The 27,673-nt window shown below is 47.7% G+C and overlaps 2 protein-coding genes across 15 annotated transcripts in view; one reads left to right on the forward strand and one right to left on the reverse strand.

Annotated features, from left to right (window-relative positions):
- Nucleotides 1-27,673, forward strand: part of TPCN1 (two pore segment channel 1) — a 111,256-nt gene that overhangs the window by 6,589 nt on the left and 76,994 nt on the right. The window contains exon 2 of one of the 2 annotated variants that reach the window (XM_034934572.3): nucleotides 14,051-14,237. The gene's annotated coding sequence lies outside the window, so the exon portion shown is untranslated. Of the gene's footprint in view, nucleotides 1-14,050; nucleotides 14,238-27,673 lie in introns of those variants that run through there. The other variant, XM_034934570.3, reaches the window with a different exon arrangement.
- Nucleotides 1,976-27,588, reverse strand: IQCD (IQ motif containing D). Of its 13 annotated transcripts, none has more exons than XM_055096218.2 (7): nucleotides 27,231-27,559; nucleotides 21,359-21,528; nucleotides 16,224-16,351; nucleotides 13,643-14,464; nucleotides 7,096-7,329; nucleotides 4,054-4,125; nucleotides 1,976-2,419 (listed from the first exon to the last, which is right to left on the reverse strand). In XM_055096218.2, exons 4-7 carry the CDS (start codon nucleotides 14,369-14,371, stop codon nucleotides 2,105-2,107), a joined length of 1,350 nt encoding a protein of 449 aa, XP_054952193.1. In that variant the 5' UTR covers nucleotides 14,372-14,464; nucleotides 16,224-16,351; nucleotides 21,359-21,528; nucleotides 27,231-27,559; the 3' UTR covers nucleotides 1,976-2,104. The 13 variants fall into 13 exon arrangements, with proteins under 13 accessions (XP_054952193.1, XP_054952190.1, XP_054952191.1 ...); XM_055096215.2 differs by lacking the exon at nucleotides 27,231-27,559 and adding an exon at nucleotides 26,864-27,219; XM_055096216.2 differs by lacking the exon at nucleotides 21,359-21,528 and having other exon boundaries at nucleotides 27,231-27,570.

A 27,673-nucleotide genomic window follows, 5' to 3' on the forward strand; every position in this document is an offset into this window, starting at 1 on the left:
TGGGAGGCTGAGGCAGGAGAATGGCGTGAACCCAGGAGGCGGAGCTTGCAGTGAGCCAAGATCGTGCCACTGCACTCCAGCCTGGGCGACAGAGCGAGACTCTGTCTCAAAAAAAAAAAAAAAAAAAAAAAAAAATTTGTAGAGAGGGATTTCATTCCTTCCAGTAAGAAACAAGAAAAAAAGGGAAAAAAAAGAGACATGAGTCTCACTATGTTGTCCAGGCTGGTCTCAAACTCCTGGCCTGAAGTGATCCTCCCGCTTCAGCCTCCCAAAGTGCTGAGATTACAGGTGTGAGCCACCTCGCCCAGCTGCAATGTGCATTTTAAACATATAGAATGTTTAAGCTTCCTGGAACTTTCACTAACAATTAGTTACTCACGCCCACCTCAGTTTTTCCTGAAACATCCATCTCTCTTTTGCCTTCCCATCTTCCCCTTTGTTTCCACAGACATAGGCCAGAAATAACCTCTCTTTCCTGGCTGGGCATGGTGACTCACGCCTGTAATCCCAGCACTTTGGGAGGCCAAGGTGGGCGGATCACTTGAGGTCAGGAGCTTGAGACTAGCCTGGTAAACATGGCAAAACGCTGTTTCTACTAAAAATACAAAAATTAGCCAGGCATGATGGCGCATGCCTGTAATCCCAGCTACTCGGGAGGCTGAGGCAGGAGAATCGCTTGAAACTGGGAGGCAGAGGCAGTAGTAAGCTGAGATCCAACCAGTGCACTGCAGCCTGAGCAACAGAGCAAGACTCTGTCTAAAAAAACAGAAAACAAAACAAAACAAAAAACCTCTTTCCTCCTCCCAACTACAGTAAAATCTGGCAGTAGCCCAAGGTGACACTGAAGGGCAACGGACACCAGGCTGTGGTGTATGTAAGGCAGTTGGGGGTGGTGAGGATGGGGGCGACTTACTTTACCATCTAATGGGGGCTGCTGCTGCTAAGCCCTAGAAGATATGCAGACCTGGGATATCTGGATGATTAGATTTTTTTCCAGAAAAGGGAGAGTGTTGGATTTCTACATGGTAGCCCTCAGTTTTTTAAATGCTGTCAAATAATTTAAAGATAATTGTTCAGGCCGGGTGTGATGGCTCATGCCCGTAATCCCAGCACTTTGGGGGGCCCAGGCAGGAGGATCGCTTGAGGCCAGGAGTTCAAGACCAGCCTGGGCAACATAGTGAGACCCTGTCTCTACCTACCCTTTTTTTTTTTTTTTTTTTGAGACAGGGTCTTCCTGTGTCACTCAGGCTGGAGTGCAGTGGCACAATCTCAGCTCGCTGCAATCTCGACCCTCCCAGACTCCAGTGATCCTCCTACCTCAGCCTCCCAAGTAGCTGGGACTACTGCCGTGTGCCACCATGCCTGGCTAATTTTTTAATTTTTTGTAGAGACAAAAAATAAAACATGGGGTTTTGCCATGTTTCCCAAGCTGGTCTCAAACTCCTGAGCTCAAGTGATCTGCCTGCCTCAGCCTCCCAAAGTGCTGCGATTAGAGGTGTGAGTAACCACTCCTGGCCTAAAAATTTTTTACTTTAAAAAAAAAAAGTTGTTTTAAATAATTGTTCAGCTCCCTGGAATGTGAGGCTGAGGGCTGCTGTGACCTCAGGACTCCCTCTGAGCTTTCACAGTGCTGGAGCAGGGGAAGTTGCAAGCAAATTAATCCCAGAACAGGGTTAGGGGCAGCCTGAAACTTGAGGCCCCGCTCCTCCTGGAGTTCCCTGCCTGCTTCTTTGCCCCCTGTGGGCAGCTGTGACCCACACCCCGCTGCCCTGGTGAGTGATGTGTCCATCATGGCCATGGCAGCTTCTGGGCTGCAGCTGGGGTCTGGTTTCCCACTAAGGCTGAAGTAAGGAACCATAATCTCTGGGCTGACACCCCAGGCTGCACGCTCCTCATGGAAACACCATCTGTGAGCTGGACACACACAGCCCACAGCCCTGGATAAAGAGATTTATTCGTAGAGCGTTCCCTTCAATGTGGCTTCAAATACTTTTTAATTTATTAAATAAAAACATGAAAGCCATGAATTTAGTGCTCTCCATCCCGGGCCTTCCTGGCCTGGTCTCTGGGAAGATAAGGGTCAGGAGCGGGCTGGGTGGAGAGCTCATTTCTTGCCCTTGCCCTTCTCCTTGCCTTTCTGCTTGCCCTTCTCCTTGTCCTTTGCTTTGCCCTTGCCCCGCTTCTTCTTGGATCTGAGCAGGGAGCGCACCAGATAGCCCTTCCATAGGGCCTGGATGAGCGTGGCCGCCCGTACCATGCGCACCATCTCCTGCTCCGCCTCCATCCTTTTCTTGGAGTTGATCTCCCGCTCTTCCCGGATCTGCGCAAACTCTCCCACCAGCACTTTGTGCCTCCGCCTGAGCTCCTCCAGCGAGATCTTCTCCTCCCTGTGAACAGCGTCCAGATCCTCCAACTCCTCCTGGAGTGAGGGGTGGGGCTGGGGTCACCACACATAGAGTGCCTCCTCCCTGAGGCCCCCTTACCCTTCCCAAATGGTCTTCTGCCCCAGCGATGCCCCTAAGCTAAGCTGTTCAGCATCTCTCGGTCCCAGTGACATGGATGGGGAGAGGGGATGGGCTCCATCCTAGCTCTAGGAAGGACCCAACTGAAATAATTTCAGGAACAGGAAAAGAACACGGGCTTGTGAGTTGGGCAGACTTAGTTTTAAGTCCCAGCTCTGCCACACCTCAACTGACTTCACCTTTTGGGCCTTCGTTTTTCCTCATCTGAAACATGGGGACGATTCCGAAGCCAGGGGCTGTTTCTAGGATTAAATGACCCGATGGACACAATGTACTGGACATGATGCCAGGCACACAGTGGGGACACAAGAAATGGAGGCTGCTGCCGTGAAAGAAGTCTGTTCCACAAGACACCAGAGGAGAAGGAACTTTCTCAGGCCTCAAACGGAGTCCCAGAGTTCTTCCTTATGTCTAACCATAGCCTCTCCTGCTGTCATTTACACCTGTTTTCCTTCCTTCCACTGATGTTTTCCCAGCATCTACAAAAAGCAGAGCACTGCCAGAGGACACAGAGCTGGGTGGACAAAGTCCCTGCCCACAACCAACCCACAACCCTCATGGGACCCAGAGAAATGAGAGCCCCCGCCTGCAAAGCTCCCCTCTCCAGGCCCTGATGGTTGCCCAGGATAAGGTTCTGACTTGCCCTTCTCTGAAGAGCACACCTGGCTTTGGCTCACTCCAGCGCATATTACCTCCAGTGCTCTCCAGTGCTCCCCAGTCCTCCCTGGCCCCTGGGTTGGAGCCATGGGACACCAATGTTATCCCAGTGCTGGGTGAAGGGTTTGGGGGTGTCTCGATTTGAAGGTTACCACCCCCTGAGCACTTCCCTCCAGGCCAGACCCTGTGCTGGGCACACACACTTGCAGCCATGGTGTCTCACCGAATCCCCGCCATGGTCCCAAAATGGGAATTACTGCCTTTGCTAATCAGATACAGAAACGGGCTTGGGAAGGTCAAGTACCTTGCTTAAGGCCACACAGCTGGCACATCTCAGGTGCTCAATAAAAACTGGCTGAGTGACTGAGTGATGCAGTGGAGGCAGGCTCCCATCTGAGTCTGTGGGAAGGAGCCCCACCTTGTAGGGGTGCTGGCAGGAGCCCATCCAGAGGAGTGTGGGATGTGGACACTAGATGGAGCCACGATCATTAGGCCCAGTGTCAGGCCCTTCTAGCCAGTCGCTTTTTTTTTTTTTTTTTTTTTTTTAATTAATAGAGACGGAGTCTTGCTCTGTTGCCCAGGCCGGTCTTGAATTACTGAGCTCAAGCGATCCTCCCACCTCAGCCTCCCAACGTGCTGGGATTACAGGCATGAGCCACAGCACCTGGCCTTGCAGCTTCTGGCTCTTTTCTTTCCCATCTCTCACTCTGCCCCAGGCTGGACAAACCCTTTAAACAAAGGGAAGTGCTCCCTGCAGAGAGGCTCAGAAGTTTGCCCACTCCATGGACCATCCCAAGGCTACTTTTCCCATTCATCCCATTCCTAGAAGGTCTTGGGAAAAGCATGCGAGAGAGACTTATTCAGCGACAAATACCTGCTTCTCACCCATCTCTGTATCATATTTCTGGATCCAGTTCTCGATTTCCGTTTCCACTTTATATTTCTTCTAGAAAAGATCCAATTTGTCATTGTTTGATGGCATATATTAACAATCAACAGCACTGAGCACTCTCTGCATCACTAGGCTCTGTGGCAGGTGCTTGACATGCCTCGCCTATTGAATCTGCACAAGGAGGTTCCCTTTTCTCCATTTCACAGGGGAGAGAACTGAGGCTCAGACATGCTATCTTACTTGCCCAAGGTGACAGAGCTAATGGGTGGCAGAGCCTGAATTTGATGCCAGCAGCCTGGTTCCAGGACATCCTAGGCAGAGAAAGCAGCAGGTGCAAAGGCCCTGAGGTAGGAACAAGCTTGTGCTGTTTAAAGGACAGAAATCAGCCTGGCGTGGTGGCTTACGCCTGTAATCCCAGCGCTTTGGGAGGCTGAGGCAGGCGGGTCACTTGAGGCCAGGAGTTTGAGACCAGCCTGGCCAACATGCCAAAACCCCATCTCTACTAAAGATACAAAAATTAGCCAGGCATGGTGATGCACACCTGTAATCTCAGCTACTCAGGAGGCTGAGGCAGGAGAATCACTTGAACCCAGGAGGCAGAGTTTGCAGTGAGCTGAGATCATGCCACCACACTCCAGCCTGGATGACAGAGCAAGACTGTCTCAAAAAATAAAAATTAAAAAAAAAATTAAAGGACAGAAATCAAGCCAGTGTGACTGGAAGGGAGTGGCGAGGAGGAAAGTGGTCCCCAACAAGGTCCAAGGAAAAGGCTGTGTCACAGAGGGAGTGTCAGCTAGAGGAGGCTGTATTCTCAGGAAAGGGTGAGGTGAAGCCACTGGGTGATTTAGATGCAGTGGAGGGACATGATCTAATCTTGTTTTTAAAAGATTATTTCCACCATAAAAAGCAATGAAGCACTGATCCATGCTACAACATGGGTGAACCTTGAAAACACGGTGCTAAGTAAAACATGCCAGACACAACGGCCACAGATTCCATTCAAATGAAATGTCTAGAATAGGTGAATCCACAGAGACAGAAAGCACATTAGTGATTGCCAGGGACAGGGGGAATAAGGGAATGGGGAGTAACTTCTTAATGGATATGGAGTTTTATTTTGAGGTGATAATGTTTTGGAACTAGATAGAAGTGGTGGAAGTGGGGGTGGCACAACGTCGTGAATATACTAAATGCCACTGAATTGCTCATTTTAAAATGGTTTTATATTATGTAAGTTTCACCTAAATTAAAAATAAGCAGGCTGGGCCAGTGGCTCATCCCAACCATTTGGGAGGCCACGGTGGGAATGGGAGAATTGCTTGAGGCCACAAGTTCTAGATCAGCCTGGGCAACATAGCAAAACCCTGTCTCCACAAAAAATAATACTTTTTTTTTTTTCTTTTGAGATGGAGTTTCGCTCTGTCACCCAGGCTGGAGTGCAGTGGTGTGATCTCGGTTCACCGCAACCCCCGCCTCCTGAGTTCAAGCAATTCTCATGCCTCAGCCTCCCAAGTAGCTGGGATTACAGGTGCATGCCACCACACCCGGCTAATTTTGTATTTTTAGTAGAGACAGGGTTTCACCACATTGGCCAGGCTGGTCTCGAACTCCTGACCTCAGGAGATCCATCTGCCTCAGCCTCCCAAAGTGCTGGGATTACAGGCGTGAGCCACTGCTCCCAGCCAATAATAATAATTTGTAATTAGCCAGACGTGGTGACATGCCCCAGCGACCCATGAGGGCTGAGATGGGAGGATCACTTGAGCCCAGGAGTTGGAGGCTGAAGTGAGCTATGATCACGCCACTGCACTCTGGCATGGGTGACAGAGTGAGACCCTGTCTCAAAAATAAATAAATAAATAAATAAATAAACCCCCTAATCCTACAGAGCAAGAGCCCTTAGCTTGGGCACCATGGGTAGGCCGGCTTCAGGGGGACTGGGCTCCCCGGGGAACTGTCCACTAGGATGTGTAAGTGCATCTGTGCCTTCTTTCTCGGGGAGAGGCCCGTGGCTTCCATCAGATGCTCAAGAGTGTGACACTAAGAGACTGGAGACAAGTATTAAAAAGGGTGCCTTTTACGAGGAAAGAGATTTGGAAGTTGGGTGTGTGCTAGGCCTGGGTCTTGGCTGAGATGATGAAGGAGAAGGCAAATGAAGGTTTTGGGTGTTTTTTTTTTAAGAGACAAGGTTTCACTCTGTTGACCTGGCTTGAATGCAGTGGCGCAGTTATAGTTCACTGCAGCCTCCAAACTCCTGGGCTAAAGTGATCTTCCTGCCTCAGCCTCCCAAGTAGCTGGGACTATAGGCACACATCACAGCGCCTGACTAATTTATCTTTTATTCTTTGTACAGACAGGGTCTTGCTGTTGCCCAGGCTGGAGTGCAGTGGTGCAATCACAGCTCACTGCAGCCTCTGCCTCCTGGGTTCAAGCGATCCTCCCACCTCAGCCTCCCAAAGTGTTGGGATTACAGGCATGAGCCACCTTACCCGGTCAGAAATGATATTTATTGAACACTTACTATGCACCAGCTCTCTCACTACCATCTCATGTAATTCTCATGTAACAACCATTAAGACCAATGTTAGCATTTTCATTTCTGAGGTGTGAAATCGGCAGCTGGGCAGGAGTTGAGTAATTAGCCTGAGCTTTACATGCTACTTCTTCATTCCTTTGCAGGGCACCCAGCCTCTGACGATGTGGGTATTATCCCTGTGGGGTCTGAGGAGTTGAGGAACTTGCCCAAGGTCACAAAGCTGGCATGCAGCAATGCTGGGACAGGATCCCAGTTTGTCCCCTGTCCCCAGGCCTGTGTGCTGCCCCTTCCTGCCTCCCAGGAGACACTGGCTTGGATTTGGGCCTTCCCTGCTCCTGTGCCCTTCCCCTCCACCAAGCCACTTCCTGAGTAGCTGGTGCAGTCCTGCCCTGCCCAACACTGCTGGACCTCCAGGAGTGATGGAACAGTCCCACCCATCCCCCCCACCAGGGGCCCCCTCGGCCCATCCTCGTTGCTTCCCGGGGCACCTTCCTCAGCGCCTGCTCTGCCTCCCGGTTCTCCATGACCAGGTTGTAAAACTGTGACTGCAGCTGCAGGATCTCCTGCTGGATCTTGGCCACCCTGGCCTGTGATGCCCGGAAATCGGCCTTCTGCTGCTTCTCAGCCTCCTGCTTAGTGCGAACGAGGCTGTTCTCTGAGAACTTGAGCACCTGGTGCAGGTGGTTTTTCAGTTCTTGGATCACAAAGTTCTCCTTTTCCACCTAAGCCAGGAAGAGAAAGGGCTCCGTTAATACCTCCATGCCCAGCTGGGCACAGTGGCTCACGCCTGTAATCCCAACACTTAGGGAGGCTGAGGTGGGTGGGTCACCTGAGGTCAGGAGTTTGAGACCAGCTTGGCCAACATGATGAAATCCCGTCTCTTCTAAAAATACAAAAATTAGTTGGGTGTGGTGGTGCATGCCTGTAATCCCAGCTACTCGGGAGGCTGAGGCAGGAGAATCACTTGAATACAGGAAGTAGAGATTGCAGTGAGCGGAGATATCATACCACTGCACTTTTACTTAGGTGACAGAGTGAGATTCCATCTCAAAAAAAAAACAACTCTCCATATCCACTGACAGTCACCAGAGGCTGGCACCACTGCATCCTCCCTCAGGGCCAGGCATGCCACCTGGGTTATATCTCTCTAATCACACCCCCAACCCCACAATGGAGGTCAGGGACAGCCTGATTACAGACAAGACAACTGAGGCTCAAGGAGGTGGCTTCATCTGTCTGGGGTTGCCCAGCTGAACTGGGGCCTGAAGCCAGGTTTGTCTGACCTTGAGCCCACGTTCTTGGCCACCACTTTCTATTTCCTTGCACGAGTGAAGGGTACAAGCTTGTTGGATTGAGGCCACAGGGGAGGACTGGGACAGCGGCGATGCTCCTCCTGGGGACACAGCAGGGGAGGCCCAGCTGGCAGAGACACTTAGTGGGGTGCATGAAGGTGTGCGATGAACACAGGCTGCAGGGATTGCCACCGGGCTCTTTCTTGAGGGCCCATGTCTGGCTTGTCCCCTGCCTTGGGTGGATTCTAGAACAGGAATGGGGGTGGAGGATGAGACAGTTTTGTAAAGAAGCTCTCAAGGCTTCTCACTACACTAGAGTCTCCCTCTGAGCACAGCGGTGCTATGGCTGCTCACGCCACCATCTTGGGCTTGGGTCAGCTGGCAGCAGGCCCGCCGGGCATCTGCTCACTTCCTGCACACTGGGGGCAGGGAGGCAGTGCCTTTGGGGCAAGCCCATCCTGCAGGCAAGGCTTTAGGCACCAGGTGCTGGGAATATGATCGGCAGTCAGAGCTCTCCTTGTAGACTCCCCACACGTGCCTGATTGGTGTCTCCTCTCACTGTACACTGAGGTTCAATGACATGAAATTTGCCCACCTGGCAAAAATGGCATTTGACCCCAGGTCAGTCCAAGGTGAAGCCCCAAGCTGGTTCTAGCACCTGAATGAGACCAGCAGGGCCACCTGTGTCCCTCTGCCTATTCCTAGATGATGCCCCTCCCACCTTACTAGTAACCTCCCTGCCCGAGGGCTCAGCAGCCCGTCCTCTGTCCACTCAGCAAGTATACATCATGCCCCTCTTTTGGACAGGCTCACTGGGGACACAGTGGCAGGCTGAAAGAGACAAGGTCCCCCTTTTCTTGTGGAGGAGCCAGACCCCTCAAGACCACACAAATCACAAACACATATGTTATCCACAAAGTCAGGTGAATGTTATCCACAAAGTCAGGTGAATGCTTTAAAGGACAAATTCAGTGAGAAGTGCCCAACCCAGCACCAGGGAGGGGGCTGTGAATAGTTTCCCAGGGCCTTGAACCTTTCATCAGTGGTGGGGGATAGAAACAGAAGGGCCTGTGGCAGTGCAGCCTGGCTACCCCCATGTCTGCTCTCCCCAGAGAGGCTGTGGGGTAGAATGTGGAGCATAACACAGCCCCAGTGACGGGTGGTCGGTCCTTCCTAGCACTTCTCTCTGCTGGGTGTGGCTACAAGATATGCATGGAAGTTCTGTGTGCCACCTCCACACGTGTCCTTAAGGGGCAGAACCAAGCCCTCTCTTCCCCTTTCCTCCTTCCTGCTGGCTAGACTGGGGGCCACATGATGGGGAAAGCTGGAGCAGCCATCTTGGTCCACAGGCAGAAGTCCCATGTTGGGGACAGCAGGGAAGTCACATAGAAGAAACCAGACCTCTGACAAGTTGGGGAGCAGAGATGCCACACCAGCTCCGGTGTTTCCACTACAGAGAAATACACTGCCATCTTGACTAAGCCACAGCTATTTTGGGTGTCTCTGTTATAGCAGCCAAATCTGTACTCATACACCATCTCACAGGGTTTTTGTAAAGATTTAGAGAGAAAATGTATGTTAAACAAAATACACTGTATGTGTACAATATGACAATTATTATTAGGGTTTGGGATCATGCTACTGTTTCTCTTTTTTTTTTTTGAGACAGGGTCTTGCTCTGCAGCCCAGGCTGGAGTACAGTGGTGCGATCTCAGCTCCCTGCAACCTCTGCCTTCTGGGCGCAAGTGATCCTCCCACCTCAGCTTCCTGAGTAGCTGGGACTACAGGTGCACACCACCACGCCCAGCTAATTTTGTCTTTTACGTAGAGACGGGGTTTTGCCGTGTTGCCCAGGCTGGTCTCAAACTCCTGAGCTCAAGTGATCCACCTGCCTTGGCCTCCCAAAGTGTTGGGATTATAGGCGTGAGCCACCACACCGCCATTTCCCTTCTTAACAATTCTTCTAACTGGTGTGGTATGCCTATAATCCTAGCTACTCAGGAGGCTGAGGCTGGAGGATCCCTTGAAGCTAGGAGTTTAAGACCAGCCTGGGTAACAGAGTAAGACCCCTCCCCTCCCCTCTCCCCCCTTCCCTTCCCTTCCCTTTCATTGAGACAGAGTCTCACTCTGTCGCACAGGCTGGAGTATGATGGTGCAATCTAGGCTCACTGCAATCTCCACTTCCTGGGTTCAAGCAATTCTCGTGCCTCAGCCTCCCGAGTAGCTGAGATTATAGGTGCACGCCACCACACCCAGCTAATTTTTATATTATGAGTAGAGATGGGGTTTCACCATGTTGGTCAGGCTGGTCTCGAACTCCTGACCTTAGGTGATCCGCCTGCCTCAGCCTCCCAAAGTGCTGGGATTACAGGCATTAGCCACTGTGCCCAGCTAATTTTTTGTATTTTTTTGTATTCTTTTTTGTAGAGATGGGGTTTCACCCTGTTGCCCAGGCTGGTCTTGAACTCTTGACCTCAAGTGATCCATCTGCCTTGGCTTCCCAAAGTGCTGGGATTATAGGTGTGAGCCACCACTTCCAGCCAGACACCCCATCTCTAAAAAAAGGAAAAAAATTAATTAGGCAGGCATGGTGGCATGTGCCTGTAGTCACAGCTACTTGGGAGGCTGAGGCAGGGAGATTGCTTGAGCCCAGGAGTTCGAAACCAGCCTGGGCAACATAGCGAGACCCTGTCTCTACAAAAATGTAAAAAATTAGCCAAGAGTGGTGGCGCATGCCTGTAGTTTCAGCTACTCAAAAGGCTAAGGCAGGAGAATCGCCCAGGAGGTCAAGGCCGCAGTGAGCTATGAACGTGCCAATGCACTCAAGCCTGGGTGACAGAGCAAGATCTTGTCTCTAAAACTAAAAACTTCTAGAAACCAAATTCCTTGATTAGGCCTCAAAGGCCCTGTGTGATCTGTCTCCTTCCCCTGCTTTCCCAGCCCATCTTTGTCCCTTCCCTCTAGCTCACTGGCATTCTCTGGGTTTCTGAACTAGCCAGGCTTATTCCTGTCTCATTACTGAGGTGCACTCTACCCTCCACCTGGAACAGGGGTTGGCAAACTATGGCCCACAGGCCGAATCCAGCCAGCCACTTGTATTTGTAAGTAAAGTTTTGTTGGAACACAGCCCATTCATTTACATATTGTTTGTGGCTGCTTTTCCCCTATAACAGCAAAGCTGAGTTGAGTAATTGCAACAGACCATCTGGCCCACAAAGCCTAATGTTTTTACTATCTGGCCCTTTGTAGAAAAAGCTGGGGCCAGGTGCGGTGGCTCACACATGTAATTCCAGCACTTTGGGAGGCTGAGGTGGGAGGTGGGAGGATCACTTGAGACCAGGAATTCAAGAACAGCCTGGCCAAAATGGCAAAACTCTGTCTCTACTAAAAGATACAAAAATTAGCCAGGCGTGGTGGCACGTGCCTGTAATCCCAGCTACTCAGGAGGCTGAGGCACAAGAAATCACTTGAACCTGGGAGGTGAAGGCTGCAGTAAGCTGAGATCACGCCATTATACTCCAGCTTGGGCATAGAGTAAGACTGTCTCAAAAAAAAAAAAAAAATAGTTTGCTGATGCCTAGCTTGGAAGGTTCTTCCTCACTGCACTTACCTGGTTCACGCCCTCGCATTCTTCATATCTTGGCTTCAATGTCCCTGACCTTTTGGTGTTAAGTTCTCCTGTAACACTCCCTTTGAGAAGTACATTATACTTCTCAAAACTGTAATTAAATGAATTCTTTAATTCCTACCTTCCTTACTGTGAACTCCATGAGGCTGGAACCACATGGGCTTATTTATAAGACCTGGCACCTAGTAAGTACTTACAATAATTTGTGGAGTAAATGAATTTAAAAAAAAAAAAAAAAGCTACTTAGGCCAGGCGCAGTGGCTCACGCCTATAATCCCAGCACTTTGGGAGGCCAAGGCGGGCAGATCACTTAGGGTCAGGAGTTCAAGACCAGCCTGGCCAACACGGTGAAACCCCATCTCTACTAAAAATAAAAAAATTAGCTGGGCATTGTGGCGGGCACCTGTAGTCCCAGAGACTCGGGAGGCTGAGCCAGAAGAATTGCTTGAACCCAGGATGTAGAAAATGAAATAGAGGTTCCTCTTCAAAGGGACTTTCCTCCCAGTCTAATTCAGAATAGGTAGTAACCTCTCTTAGAACCAAAATTTACTCAAAGACCTGTGTTAATATTCTTCAATTCTGCTAGCTGTAATAAAGAAATCAATAGGCCGGGCGTGGTGGCTCACGCCTGTAATCCCAGCACTTTGGGGGGCAGAGGTGGGCGGATCACGAGGTCAGGAGATCGAGACTATCCTGGCTAACACGGTGAAACCCCATCTCTACTAAAAATACAAAAAAAAAAAAAATTAGCTGGGTATGGTGGTGGGCACCTGTAGTCCCAGCTACTCGGGAGGCTGAGGCAGGAGAATGGTGTGAACCCTGGAGGCGGAGCTTGCAGTGAGCCGATATCACACCACTGCACTCCAGCCTGGGTGACAGAGCAAGACTCCGCCTCAAAAAAAAAAAAAAAAAAGAAATCAATATACTCTGTTCTTAGCTCCCACATTTTAGCTTAGATATTTGCCTTGGCATACCTGAACCGGTCCAAGCAAGCATTAGGTCATAGCCTATTCCTCTTCCTTATTTGGAGGTGTTTTTGCCTCTCTCAGCATTCCAGGAGTTACTTGCTCTCTTCCTTTGTTCCCCTCTGCCTTTGCCTCTTTTGGGAAGTTCTAAGTAGCTAGCCAATCGGGTTAAGTACAGAATGTGAGGTCCTGTTCCAGCCAATGGAAACTGGACACAGCAGTAGGGTGGATGCGTCAGGTTATAAATGACCCCGTCTCTTTTGTTCGTGTGTGCTCTTGTGGCAAGACTGCTAGCAAGCAGCACCCTTTCTGCAGAGAGTAAACTAGCCTTGCTGAGAGATCCTTTGTCTCAGTGTTGATTTTGGTGACACCGAGCACCCATTCCTAACACAGGAGGCGGAGGTTGCAGTGAATCAAGATGTTGCCACTGCACTTTAGCGTGGGTGACACAGCAAGACTCCATCTTAAAAAAAAAAAAAATCACTGGGGAGGCCGGGCATAGTGGCTCATGCCTGTAACCCCAGCACTTTGGGAGGCCAAGGCGGAAGGATCTCTTGAACCCAGAAGTTCAAGACCAACCTGGGCAACGTAGCAAGAGCCCATCTTTACAAACAATCAAAAAATTAGCCAGGCATGGTGACACACACCTGTAGTCTCAGCTACTTGGGAGGGTGAGATGGGAGGATTGCTTAAGCCTGAGAGATGGAGGCTGCAGTGTGCTGTGATCATGCCACTGCACTCTAGCCTGGGCAACAGAGTGAGACCCTGTCTCAAAAAAATCAGTCAATCAATTGGCCAGGCGCAGTGGCCAGCACTTTGGGAGGCCAAAGCAGGAGGATCACTTGAGGTCAGGAGTTCTAGACCAGCCTGGCCAACATGGCGAAAACCTGTCTCTACTAAAAATACAAAAATTAGCCGGGCGTGGTGGCATACGCCTGTAATCCCAACTACTTGGGAGGCTGTGGTGGGAGAATCGCTGGAACCTGGGAGGCAGAGGTTGCAGTGAGTCGAGATTACACCACTGCACTCTAGTCTGGACAACAGAGCGAGACTCCATCTTAAAAAAAAAATCAATCATTGAGGAAAAACCCAACCAACAAAAGATTTGTGTGGCTTCTTCAGTAATTTCAGCAATACTATGAAACAATACCTCTGCATTCCTGTTCTTCATTCTCTCCGCCAATTCCTTTTCAAGAGTATCAATGATTTGTTGGTTATTACTATTCTGTCTACTGATATCCTGTAAGAACTGGGCCTTATCCCTCGCTTCCATGGGACTAGTGAGTAGTTTTTCAAACAGGAAACCACGGAGCTCTATCAGGCTGTCAATAAAATTCTGGGCTTCTGCACTTCTACCCTGTGTCTGCATCTGCAGGAGCCTAGCAGCCTGGGGGTTGCTGAGCAAGAGTCTCAGGACGTTCTTGGTGGAGTCTTTGATCTGCTGCGTAAGTGGTGAGAGGCTGGATTTCTGCAGCTCTATGGAAAGGAGGCGGTCTCTGAGCCACCCTTCCTCCTCAGCCTCTTTCTGCTCCTGCAATTGCCTTTCTTTCTCTTTCAGGCACCTGACGTTTTCAAGGAGGACCTGGCAGAGATCCTGATGCTCTCTCACTGCCCTCATGACGTCCTCCCCCAGCATCCCCTCCATATCCTCTCTGTTGGATGCCACATATGACAGCAAGGTCACCAGCTCCACCTTGTAGATCGCCTCATCCAGGATGGACATGATCCTTTTGGCCTCAATGGTGGTGAGTTTGGTCCTAGAGAGAACCAAGGGTTTTAGTGGATCAGCTGGCCTTTTAGATGGGTCTGTCTTTGGCCCTATTCTGTTGATGGCAGGGGCCTGATACAAAGGGGCCATGGCGAGAATGTCTAAAGCCATCTTGTGAGCAGCCCTCTGTGCCTCTGTAGGTCCGCAGAGATGGAGACTTCGGTAGACTACTTGGGTCTCGTGCTTTTATTGTCTCTGGCCATCCTGCAAAATGAAGAAGTAGGTGTGAGTGCAGCTGTGCTGACATCTGTGTGGTTAGTGTGGCTGCAGAAACCACAACTGTTGACATCAAGAGTTCATCTTAGGTCCTCTGTCGCTTTTACACAGAACCTTTCACTGGAAGCAGTTTTCAGCTTTGTGAGGGTGTTAGGGCCACAAGGGCAGGAAGACCAAGTGTGGAGGCATCTCAGGCACATGTGTCAGGCAGGGACCAGCCAGGCATACAGACACCATTCTAAGGATTTAAAACCAGAGACTGGTTACATCAGTGATGGGAGAGTTGACAGGCCAACCAGGGGAAGACAAAGCCATCCCGCAATTGTCAATGGCAGGAAGGCACCACATGAAGAGATGGTGAGCCTGGGGCCCAGGGTCACCCAGGGGAAGTTTGAACCACAGCCATCAGTTCCCAGAGGAGCTAGAGACATTGCCGGAAATGCAGATTAAAGAAGGGTGGCGGTAGGGGAGGAGAAATACCCTGGTTTCTTTCTACTGCCCTTGGCCAAAACCAGCAGGAAACCAACTGACAAGGAGCCTGGGCGACGGAACCACAGGCCTCAGCCTATGTCTGAGCAGGACAGGGACAGGGCAGAATGCGGTGTAAGACTAACAGGACTAGGAATGGCACATTTTCACTGATTTTAAAGTTTTTTGGTTTGTTTGTTTATTTGTTTTGAGACAGAGTCTTGCTCTGTCGCCCAGGCTGCAGTGCAGTGCCATGATCTTGGCTCACTGCAACCTCTGCCTCCTGGGTTCAAGTGATTCTCCTGCCTCAGCCTCCTGAGCAGCTGGGACTACAGGTGCACACCACCACGCCTGGCTAATTTTTGTATTTTTAGTAGAGAAAGGGTTTTGCCATGTTTGCCAGGCTGTTCTCAAACTCCTGACCTCCCGTGATCCACCTGCCTTTGCCTCCCAAAGTGCTGGGATTACAGGCCTGAGCCACCACGCCTGGCCATTTTTAAGTACTGATTTTAAAAATTGGTGGGTGAAATATAACTTTGAAATACAATTTAAAAAACTGTTTCACTAAATGTAATGTTGTATTCTGGATTGGGTTCTGGAGTGGAAAAAGGACATTAGTGGAACTGGAGAAATCCAAATCCAAATCCAAATCTAGTCTAAAGTTTAGTTAATAGCATTGTACCAACATTAATTTTGTAGGCGCTCTGTTACCCTGGCTGGAGTGCAATAGTGTGACCATGGCTCACTCCAGCCTCGACCTACTGGGCTCAAGTGATCCTCCTGTCTCAGCCTCTCAAGTAGCTAGGACTACAGGTGCTCGACGCCTAGCTAATTTTTTAACTTTTTATAGAGATGAGCTCCACTATGTTGCCCAGACTGATCTTGAACTCCTAGGCTCAAGCAATCCTCCCACCTTAGCCTCCCAGTGTTGGGAATACAGACAGGAGCCACCGTGCCAGGCCTAATTTTGTGGTTTTGACAAACACATCAAGGTTATCTAAGATGTTAACATTAGGGGGAGCTGAATGGAGGGCATACGGGAACTCTCTGTACTATCTTTGCAACTTTTCTATAAATCTACAATTATTACAAAGTAAAAAGTTTAGGTAAAAGACTGTTTCAGGCCAGGCGTGGTAGCTCACACCTGTAATCACAGCACTGTGGGAGGCCGAGGGAGGTGGATCATCTGAGGTCAGGAGTTCAAGACAAGCCTGGCCAACATGGCGAAACCCCATCTCTAATAAAAATACGAGAGAATGCCAGGCATGGTGGTACGCACCTGTTACTCAGGTTAACCCCAGTTACTCAGGAGGCTGAGGCATGAGAATCTCTTGAACCTAGGAGGCGGAGGTTGCAGTAAGCCAAGTTTTCATCACTGTACTCCGGCCTGGGCAACAGAATGAGACTCTGTTTCAAAAGATAGATAGACAAATAAATAACTGTTTCAGAAAAATCTATAGGGCAATCAGAGATCAGTAATTTATATTGCTTTCATAGTACAATGGCTAAAAGTACTAGCTTTGCACAGCCCCACTTGGGTTCAAATCCTTGCTGGGGGTCTCTGGGCTGGTCATTTAATCCTCCAGAGCTTGGGCTTCCTCAGCTGTAAAACAAGAGTCCTCAGGATGAATGAGAAGCCTGCACGCTGTAAAAAATGTTCAATAAATAACTAATAGCATTAACCCAGGAAAACGAAAATCCCAAGTCCAGGACTTTAATGATTTCTGATGCAATTGCTGAACGAACACCTACTGCCTTGGCCAAGCACAGGGGCTCACGCCTGTAATCCTAGCACTTTGGGAGGTTGAAGTGGGAGGATCGCTTGAGCCCAGGAGTTCAAGACCAGCCCAGGCAACATAGCAAGTCCCCATCTCTTAAAAAAGAAAAAAAGAAAAAAAGAAAGAAAAAAAAAAAGAACACCTACTGCCCAGGATGTCTGCTCACCCCCCAACACCATGTCTCAGATGGACACCCCCCATAACATCCCCATCCCTCACCCTGATTCTTCTTCATCTCTTCCCCCTTATCCTGTTTGTTCTCCAGGTTAAGTATCACCATCTGACATCCCTATATGCACCTGTTTATTTGTTTATTGTCTGTCTTTCCCCCTCTCCTAAGAAGTAAGCACCAATGAAAGCTGTAAGTTACTACTTACAGGTTACCTGTGCCACTTTTATTTTCATATTGTCTGTAGATGTGAGAAATGTTTTGAAGAAAGAATCATTAGGACTTGAGTGAAAGAGTTTTGAGTTTGGGTGACTGGTAGAGAAAGATGGGGCCCTTAAGAAACTATGGCAGAAATTGGGAGAGGAGAGGACATTTGGAGGGGAGGACAATGAGCTCACTTTTAAACGCATTGAGCTCTAGCTGCCATACTGCAGTGGACAATGGTGTCTTGGCCTTCCCATGATCCAGGGAGTGCAGTGGCACGATCATGGCTCACTGCAACCTCGACTTCCTGGGCTCAAACAGTCCTCCTGCCTCATGCTCCCGAGTAGCTGATACTACAGGCACGTGCCACCATGCCCAGCTAATTATTGTATTTTTAGTTTTGTAGATATAGGGTCTTGCTATGTTGCCCAGGAGAAGGAAGTGACACTTGAAGCCACAAAAGATAACTTCAACTCACCAAACCAAAGAACACACCAAGAGAATGGCAGGGAATCAAAGAAACACCCAAAGTGACTAAGAACGAAAAAGAAAGGCAGGCCAGATCAGGTGCTAAGGATGTTTAGTTCCTTGGCAAGGCAGAAGGTATTCAATATCAGGCCAGGTATCATGGTTCACGCCCGTAATCCCAACACTTTGGGAGGCTGAGGCAGGAGGATTTGTTGAGCCCAGGAGTTTGAGGATGCAGTGAGCTATGATCAGGCCACTGCATTCCAGCCTGAGCAACAGAGTGAGATCTTGTCTCTTAAAAAAACAAAAAAACAAAAAACAAACCAGAAGCCCCTTTGGGAGCAGAGGATTGGGAATTATCTTCAATCACTTTGATTCACACACACTTCCTGCTCCCTAATGAATCTCATGAGATCCTTTGAGGCTTTTCCTGAAGACAAAGTTTTAGGAGGCTGGGCATGGTGGCTCACAGCTGTAATCCAAGCACTTTGGGAGGCCAAGGAGGGAAGATTCCTTGAGCCCAGGAGTTCAAGATCAGCGTGGGCAACAAAATGAGACCTCTACAAAAAGTTAAAAAAAAAAAATTAGCCTTTCATGGTGGCAGGTGCCTGTAGTCCCCGCTATTTGGGGAGCTGAGGCAGGAGGATTGCTTGAGCCAGGGAGGTTGAGGCTACAGTGAGCCGTGATGGCACCACTGCACTCCAGCCTGGGTGACAGAGCGAGATCCTATCTCTCCTCTTTTTTTTTTTTTTTTTTTTAAGCTGGAGTTTTGCTGTTGTCACCCAGGCTGGAGTGCAATGGTGTGATTTGGGCTCTCTGCAACCTCTGCCTCCCAGGTACAAGCAGTCTCCTGTCTCAGCCTCCCAAGTAGCTGGGATTACAGGCATGCACCACCACGCTAGCCTAATTTTGTATTTTTAATAGAGACAGGGTTTCATCATGTTGGCCAGTCTGGTCTCAAACTCCTGACCTCAGGTGATCTGCCCACCTTGGCCTCCCAAAGTGGTGGGATTACAGGCGTGAGCCACCATGCCCAGCCTAGATCCTATCTTGTAAGTGAAAAAAAAGTTTTAGGGACAGCCGTGGAGATTTCTTAGCCTCTCTGAGGATGAAGGATCTTTGCCCATGGCTACAGGATGAATGTGAACAAGGTAGTTAATGAATGCAGTCCTCTCCATTGTACCCCAAAGCTCTCAGGCATAAATCAAAATGCCTGAATTCTTCAGAGAGTGCGGCTGGAAACGCAACGTTACATGAAATGTTTCCAATTTGCTTTCAGCCAAATTACCTCTTTCGCTTTAAAGGGCAAACTTGTTTTCTTTGATTATGATGACACCCATCAGTTCTTGACAGCTCATTTGGGTGAACAAGAAAAAGCCCGTGGAACTAGGATTGAGGGGAAATGCATCTGACTCTGACGACAAAAATGACTGGAGAATCTCTTTTCCTTGAATCCTAATATGATCATTTCATGTCCTTTTTAATGCCACCAACCTTAATATTTAAATCATTTCCAACTTAAGCATCTCCGTTTAAAATTCCTGCCCTGAGAGTGAAGCAAATTGTTAATGGATGGGAAACTTTAATTGGATATTCCCTTTATTTGTCATTAATTCTGCTGATGAACTTTATAAATGGAAATATATCTTTATCATGCAAATTATACCTCGTCTTCATTCAAACAGGCTTGTTGGATATTTTATTAATTTTGCTCTTAGAATATTTTGAGGAAAAAAAAGATTTGAACTAAATTATATATTTTTTCCCCCTGGAGAGAAGGAAAAAACCCAACACTTAACAACTACCCTACAAATCCAAACTGGCAAGTAGAAAAGTCAGAGGGTGCTAAAAAAAAAAACAAAAAAAACAAAAAAAAACAAAACAACTGGAGTGTGGGAAATGGATTTCTCTCTCTCTTTTTAAATTCACTCTTAATTTAGGTTCGGGTTACATGTGCAGGTTTGTTATATAGGTAAATTTCATGTCATGGGGGTTTGGTGTACAGATTATTTCATCACCCAGGTAATAAGCATAGTACCTGATAGGTAGTTTTTCCATCCTCATCCGGATCTCATTTTAAGGAATACCATTTTAACATTAGCTAAGTAAGTTCTTGAGAACTTACTGTGTAGCAGACACTGTTCTGAATGCTATATACGAATTAATTCCTTTAATCCTTGCAACAACCCTATGAGGTAGGTGCTATTATTACCTCTATTTCACAGATGAAGAAAGGGAGACAGAGAGAGAGGTTAGATGATTCTAGTTAGTTTACAGCTAGGAAGTGACAGGGCCTGCACCCCATCAGCACTATTCTGTCCAGTCTCTTGATTTTAAGATTGACTTCTGGCCGGGCGCAGTGGCCCACGCCTGTAATGCCACCACTTTGGGAGGCTAAGGCAGGTTGATCATTTGAGGTCAGGAGTTTGAGACCAACCTGGCCAACATGGTGAAACCCTGTCCCTACTAAAAATACAAAAATTAGCTGGGCATGGTGGTGGGCACCTGTGGAGGCTGAGGCGGGAGAATTGCTTGAACCTGGGAGGTGGAGGTTGCAGTGAGCCGAGATTGCAGCACTGCACTCCAGCCTGGGTGACACAGTGAGACTCTGTCTCAAAAAAAACAAAAACAAAAAACAAAAAAACCAAGGTCTTGCTATGTTGCCCAGGCTGGTCTTGAACTCCTGGGCTCAAGAGGAATTTTCTTTTTAGCCTCAGAAAGATCTCACTACCCTCCAAACCTCTAGCTTTCTTCCGAACTCTGTATGTTTTATCTGAACCTTACAAGTCTAGGGAGGGGGAAAGTGAGGGGCTAGAAAGAAGCAACAGATTCATGATGAAACCTGCTATCCCAACCAACTACTATACAGTAGGTGCTCAATAAAGAAATCACTGTTGCAGTTGGGCTCAGTGGCTCACACCTGTAATTCCAGCACTGTGGGAGGCCGAGGCAGGTGGATCACCTGAGGTCAGGAGTTTGAGACCAGCCTGGGCAATATGGCGAAACATCTCTACTAAAAATACAAAAATTAGCCGGGTGTGGTGAAACATGCCTGTAATCCCAGCTACTTGGGAGGCTGAGGCAGGAGAATCACTTGAACCAGGGAAATGGAAGTTGCAGTGAGCTGAGATCGCACCACTGCACACTCCAGCCTGGGCGACAGCGTGAGACTCCGTCTCAAAAAAAAAAAAAGAAAAAAAGAGAAAAGAAAAAGAAATCACTGTTGAATAAATGAGATGGCAAACCCAGATTTACCAACAGGCTTGTCTCCTCACTGGGAGATGCTGGCATAATAGGATAATGTTGTTTTGCAAAATATATATGTCCTGAATTGGAGCCAGAAAAGAGAGTCATATTTTCATGATAGAACTGTAGGCCAACAATTGGCCTATGAATTCTTTTGCATCTCTTTACTCAGGGCTTGGAATTTTTTAAACAAAAGTTTTAAATGTAATGAATTTTTTACTTTTTCATAGTTGAGTGGTTTTTTTTTTTCTTTCTGTGACTAATTTTGAACTATTACCCAATCCTCCTCTCTTGTTCTTTTTGAGAACCTGTGTTTTATGGTTTACAACTGGTCTGTAAAAGATTCCCAGGCTAGGGCTGCAGCAATGAATGCTGGAGGTATTGACAGTTGGGACCCTGTTTGTAATGCTGGCTGGGTGGCTGCAGGCTCCAGGATTATCTGGTGCTTTGGAGACAGAGGACATGGGATAGTGACTCAGATTGGGAGGGAACATGCCCCCCGGGACAGATTTCTATGTTGCTGGTTATGATGAAATACTTTCCACTGACCACAAGCTATATAGCCTTGGGCAAGTCCACTTGATCTTCTGGGCTTTCATTTCCTCATTACTGAAGTGGAAACGAAAAACACATTTGGAATGCAATTCCAGTGTCTCACCACTTCCTCGCTGTGTGGCTTTGGGTAAGTCGATTAACCTCTCTAAGCCTTGACGTTCTACCTGTGAAATGGGACACAGCACTGTTGATGGAATGAAATGAAATCCTTGCTCAAAAGTGTTACGCTTTTATGACTTTTAGTACTACTTCAAAAATTATGTTAATATCAACACTTTAATGTTTCTTAAAATAGATGTACTTTTCCACAAAATAATATGGTATATGTTTTTGTATCAAAGGCTTTATAAAAAGTCAAAACAGAAGCAGTTTTTACTCCTTTTTACTATTTTGTTTTTAATTTTGCTGGTTTCTACATTATTCATGTTCTCCTGTTAGTGACCGAAGAAGACCAAGTTCCCTTAAATCACTCCCCATTGTCCAGTCTCCCCTCCTTATCAATCAGTTCATCAGGAATTTTAATTCCTCTTTTGGTTACAGTGTCACTTTAGAAATGCTTATTTCTGGTTATATCTAAGTGTAGACAGCATCACTTTGGCAGTTTCAGACAGAAGGAAGAATTTCCTAGTAGTGAATTTAGATTATTCTATAATCAACTTCTCCAACTTGAAAAAAATATTTAACTACTACACACCTATTAGAATGGACAAAATCTAGAACACCGACAACTCCAAATGCTGGTGAGGATGTGAAGCAGAAACTCTGTCATTGCTGGTGGGAATGCAACATGGTGCGGCCACTTGGGAAGACAGTTGTTTTCTTACAAATTTAAACCTGCTCTTACTGTACGATCCAGTAATTGCACTCCTTGGTGTTTACCCAAAGGAGTTGAAAACTCATGTGCACACAAAAACCTGCACACACAAAAAGCTTATGGATATTTATAGCAGCTTCATTCACAACTGCCAAAATTTGGAAGCAACCAAGATGTCCTTCAGGAGCTGAATAGATAAACAGTGGGGCATCCAGACAATGGAATACAGGATTATTCAGTGTTAAAAAGAAATGAGCTGTCAAGCCACGAAAAGACATGGAAGAAACTTAAATGCATATCACTAAGTGAAAGAAGCCAATCTGAAGAAGCTGCATATGGTATCACTCCAACTATATGACATTCTGGCAAAGGCAAAACTATGGAGACAGTAAAAAGATCAGTGTTGTCTAAGGGCTGGGGGAAGGGAGGGATGAATAGGCAGAACAGGGAGGATTTTTAGGGCAGTGAAAATACTATGTACCTTACTACAATGATGGATACCATCATTATACATTTGTCCAAATTCACAGAATGTACAACACCAAGCGTGAACCCTTATCCCTTATGTAAACTATGGAATTTGGATGCTGCTGCTGATGTGTCAATGTAGGTTCATCAACTATAACAAATGCACCACTCTGGTGGGGGAGGTTGACGGTGGGGCAGGCTGCGCATGTGGGAATAGGGGGTATGTAGGAACTCTCTCTACCTTTCTCTCAATTTTGCTGTGAATCTAAAACTGCTTAAAAAATAAAATCTTAAGATTGCAACCCTTTACTGGGCAGTGAAATCAATTTGCCAACTGGGACTAGCATTAAAAATAAACGAAACAGGGTTGGGTGCGGTGGCTCACTCCTGTAATCTTTGGGATTACAGGACTTTGGGAGCACTTTGGGAGGCCGAGGTGGGTGGATCACCTGAGGTCAAGAGTTCGAGACCAAGCCTGGCTATCATGGTGAAACCCAGTCTCTACTAAAAATACAAAAATTAGCAGTGCATGGTGTTGGGCACCTGTAATTCCAGCTACCTGGTAGGCTGAGGCAGGAGAATCGCTTGAACCCAAGAGGCGTAGGTTGCAGTGAGCTGAGATTGCACCACTGCACTCCAGCCTGGGCAACAGAGAAAGGCTCTGTCTCAAAAACAAAACAAAACAAAAAACAGCCTATCTCAAACCCCTCCTGCTCTCAGGCACTAATGTATAATGTTCCTTTTGTCAGAAACCAACCCCCCAGGAATAATTTCTCCCTAGATTAACAATTTCTCATTCTTTAGGTCTTAGCTCAATGGCTACCCCTCCTCAGACTGGAACAGACAGCACTTTACAACCTGTGGAAACTCTCTCACCTTTCCTGCATAGTACTAATCACACGTGTAATTTTTTTTTTTTTTACAGCTCTATTGAGGTATAATTTACATTACCATAAAATTCACCCATTGTAAGTGTAAAACTCAGTGACTATTTTTGTAAATGTATCTGAAGTTGCCACATCACTACAATCCAGTTTTAGAACATTTCTATCACTCCCCCCAAATTCCCATGAGCTAATCTGCAATCTCTGCTTCCACTCACATTTTTTGTTGTGGTTGTTTTGTTTTTGAAACTGAGTCTCGCTCTGTCGCCCAGGCTGGAGTGCAGTGGCGTAATCTCGGCTCACTGCAACCTCCACCCCCCTGGTTCAAGCAATTCTCGTGCCTCAGCCTCCCAAGTAGCTGGGATTACAGGTGCGTGTTACCACGCTTGGCTAATTTTTACGTTTTTAGGAGAGACAGGGTTTCACCATGTTGCCCAGGCTGGTCTTGAACTCCCGGGCTCAAGTAATCCACCAGCCTTGGCCTCCCAAAGTGCTGGAATTGCAAGCGTGAGCCACTGCCCCTGGCCTCCACTCATATGTAACTTTCCTGGATAGTTCATATAAATGGGATCATGCAGTATGTAATTGTTTGCATCTGACTTTTTGCTTAGCACAGTGGTTTTCAACCTGGGGCAGCTTTGCCCTCCAGAAGACATTTGGCAATGATCGGGAGATGCATTTGCTTGTCACAACTGAGAGAGGCTACTACTGGCATCTTGTAGGTAGAGGCTCATAATATTGCTAAATATCCTACAATTGGCAGGATAGTTCCCCACAACAAAGAATTTTCTCACCCAAAACATCAATAGAGCTGAGGTTGAAAAACCCTGACCTTTTTTTTTTTTTTTTGAGACGGAGTTTTGCTCTCGTTTCCCAGGCTGGAGTGCCATGGCGTGATCTCGGCTCACTGCAACCTCTGCCTCCTGGGTTCAAGCGATTCTCCTGCCTCAGCCTCCCAAGTAGCTGGGATTACAGGCATGCGCCACCACGCGCAGCTAATTTTTTTTTGTATTTTTAGTAGAGACGGGGTTTCTCCATGTTGGTCAGGCTGGTCTCAATTCCCTACCTCAGGTGATCCGCCTGCCTTGGCCTCCCAAAGTGCTGGGATTTACAGGCGTGAGCCACCGTGCCCGGCTGCCTTTTTTTTTTTAATAGACAGGGTCTTACTCTGTCACGCAGGCTAGAGTGCAGCAGTGCAACCATGGATTACTGTAGCCTTGACCTCCCCAGGCTCAGGTGATCCTCCCACCTCAGCCTTCTGAATAGTTGGGACTACAGGTGCATACCACCATGCCTGGCTAATTTTTGTATTTTTTGTAGAGATAGGGTCTCACTTTGTTACCAGACTCCTAGGCTCAAACTCCTAGGCTCAAACTAGGATCCTCCTGCCTTGGCCTCCCAAATTGCTGGGATTACAGGCGTGAGCCACTGGGCCAAAAACCCTCAACTTAACATGTTTTTGAGGTTCATCCAGGTTGTAGCAATTATTAGTATTTCATTCCTGAATAGTATTTTATTGCTGAATAGTATTCCATTCTATGGAAATATCATGAGTTATTTATTTATTCACCTGTTGATGACATTTGGGTTGTTTCCAGTTTTGGGCTGTTAAGGGTGATGTTGCTAAGAACATTTATATTTAAGTCTTTGTGTGGACTTATGTTTTCACTTGGGAGGGGTAACTTCCTAAGAGTGGAATTGCTAGGTTATGTGTAAGTTTATTTTTTGTTTTATTTATTTATTTTTGAGACAGGGTCTCACTCTGTCACATAGACTGGAGTGCAGTGGCACGATCTCGGCTCACTGCAACCTCCGCCTCCTGGGTTCAGGTGATTCTCCTGCCTCAGCCTCCCAAATGGCTGGGATTACAGGGACCCGCCAGCATGCCCTGCTAATTTTTGTATTTTTAGTAGAGATGGGGTTTTGCTATGTTGGCCAGGCTGGTCTCGAACTCCTGACCTCAGGTGATCCACCTGCCTGTGCCTCCTACAGTGCTGGGATTACAGGCACGAGCCACTGTGCCTGGCCTATGTTTAACTTTTTAAGAAACTGCCAACTATATTTCAGATTGGTGGTACCAATTGGTATTCTGCTGTACCTACCGGCAACATATGAAAGCTACAGTTTGTTTATTTATCTACATGATGATAGTTGGGATTGTCTTTTTGATTTTTAAATGTATACTCAACTCTTTTGCCCATTAAAAAAATTGAGTTGTCCTCTTATTGAGTTATAAGAGTTATTTTTGTATTCTATATACAACTCTTTTATGACACATGATTTGCAAATATTTCCTCCATGTCTGTGTCTGTGGCTGATCTTTTCATTTTCTTATGAAAATATCTTTTGAACCTCAAAGGTTTTTTTTTATATATTTTTTTGAGACAGGGTTTTTCGCTCTGTCGCCCAGGCTGGAGTGCAGTAGTGCAATCATGGCTCACCGCAACCTCCGCCTCTTGCGATCAAGCAATTCTCCCACCTCAGCCTTATTTATTTATTTATTTATTTATTTATTTATTTATTTTTTGAGCTGGAGTCTCGCTCTATCACCCAGACTGGAGTGCAGTGGCACGATCTCGGCTCGCTGCAACCTCCACCACCCGGGTTCAAGAAATTCTCCCGCTCAGCCTCCCAAGTAGCTGGGATCACAGGCACACGCCACCAGGCCCGGCTAATTTTTGTATTTTTAGTAGAGACAGGGTTTCACCATGTTGCCCAGGCTAGTCGCAAACTCCTGGCCTCAGGTGATCTGCTGGCCCAGGTGATCTGCTGGCATCGGCCTCCCAAAGTGCTGGGATTACAGGCTGAGCCACCGCGCCCGGCCGTTAGCCTCATTTAATCATCACAAGAAACTCTCTGTCTTCAGTAGGTACAACGAGATCACATCTTAAGGATGGAGATGGGAGTTAAATTCCAAAGTTAGGATAAAGGCAAAAGTGGTGTAATAAAAATTACCTAATTTATTTATTTATTTGAGACAGAGTCTTGCTCTGTTGCCCGGGCTGGAGTGCAATGGCGCGATCTTGGCTTACTGCAACCTCAGTCTCCCGGGTTCAAGTGATTCTCGTGCCTTAGCCTCCCGAGTAGTTGGGATTACAGGTGCGCCTCCATGCCCAGCTAATTTTTGTATTTTCAGTAGAGATGGGGTTTCACCATACTGGCTAGGCTGGCCTAGAACTCCTGACCTCAAGTGATCTGCCCGCCTCGGCCTCCCAAAGTGCTGGGATTACAGGCGTGAGCCACCATGCTCGGCAAAAACAACAACAACAACAACAACAAAACAAACAAACAAAACTACCTAATTTAAACACTGAAGTGAGATTGCCTGCTCACCGAGGAACGTATGGCCGTTGGGTGAAATGGGAGGGGACTTATAAACTCCCCTCCCACCCACAGCTCCCACGTTTGACTTGAAATAAGTTAACTACGATATGACTCTGCTTGACTGTTGTCCTCCTCGTTTTAGGGATGAGGGAGTGGAACCATGAAGTGGGCAGGTAGAAGGGCAGAATGGAGGCCGGCTCCCTGCAGGTTGTGGAGCAAGAGGTCCAGACTAAGGCAGGAGCTGAGGGACAGGGTCCTGAAGCTGAGACGAGATCGCAGCGGGGGCTTCTAATTACTCAGGGAGCCAAAGGACAGAGGGCTGAACCCTATTCCACATCTCCCCCGATCCGCGACCCTTTCCCAACTGGCTACTCACCTGCTCTGACCGATCCAGGTTTCCCTAGCCACAGTTACCGCCGCGGTCCCTGCGTTGCTAGGTTACCCGCCAATCTCAGAAGGCGAGACTCGGTGTCTGACTGACCTTTCTTTTCACCATTCAATTTATTGTTCCGCTCAGTTGTCCCCACCTCCTGAAGTCTGACCAATCAGAAGCATCGCCATTTTGACCTTTCACCAATGGAAAGACTTGGGACTCCCTCTGGGTTGGACTCAACGAGTAAGGCGGGGAACAAGGGAGGAGTAAGGCGGGGAACAAGGGAGGAGTAAGGGGCGTGGATTCTTCGTCCCGCCCCTTCTTAAGGAGGCGGGCAGGGAGTACTGCATCGGCTGCGGGCGAGACCTGCGGAAGGACGTGATAGTTGGCCAATCAGAGTTCATCACGGTAGCCCAGTTAGCCAGTAGGACGCTGTGAAGGGGAAA

Source organism: Pan paniscus, chromosome 10 (genome assembly GCF_029289425.2).
Source record: "Pan paniscus chromosome 10, NHGRI_mPanPan1-v2.0_pri, whole genome shotgun sequence".
Lineage (NCBI taxonomy): Eukaryota > Metazoa > Chordata > Mammalia > Primates > Hominidae > Pan > Pan paniscus.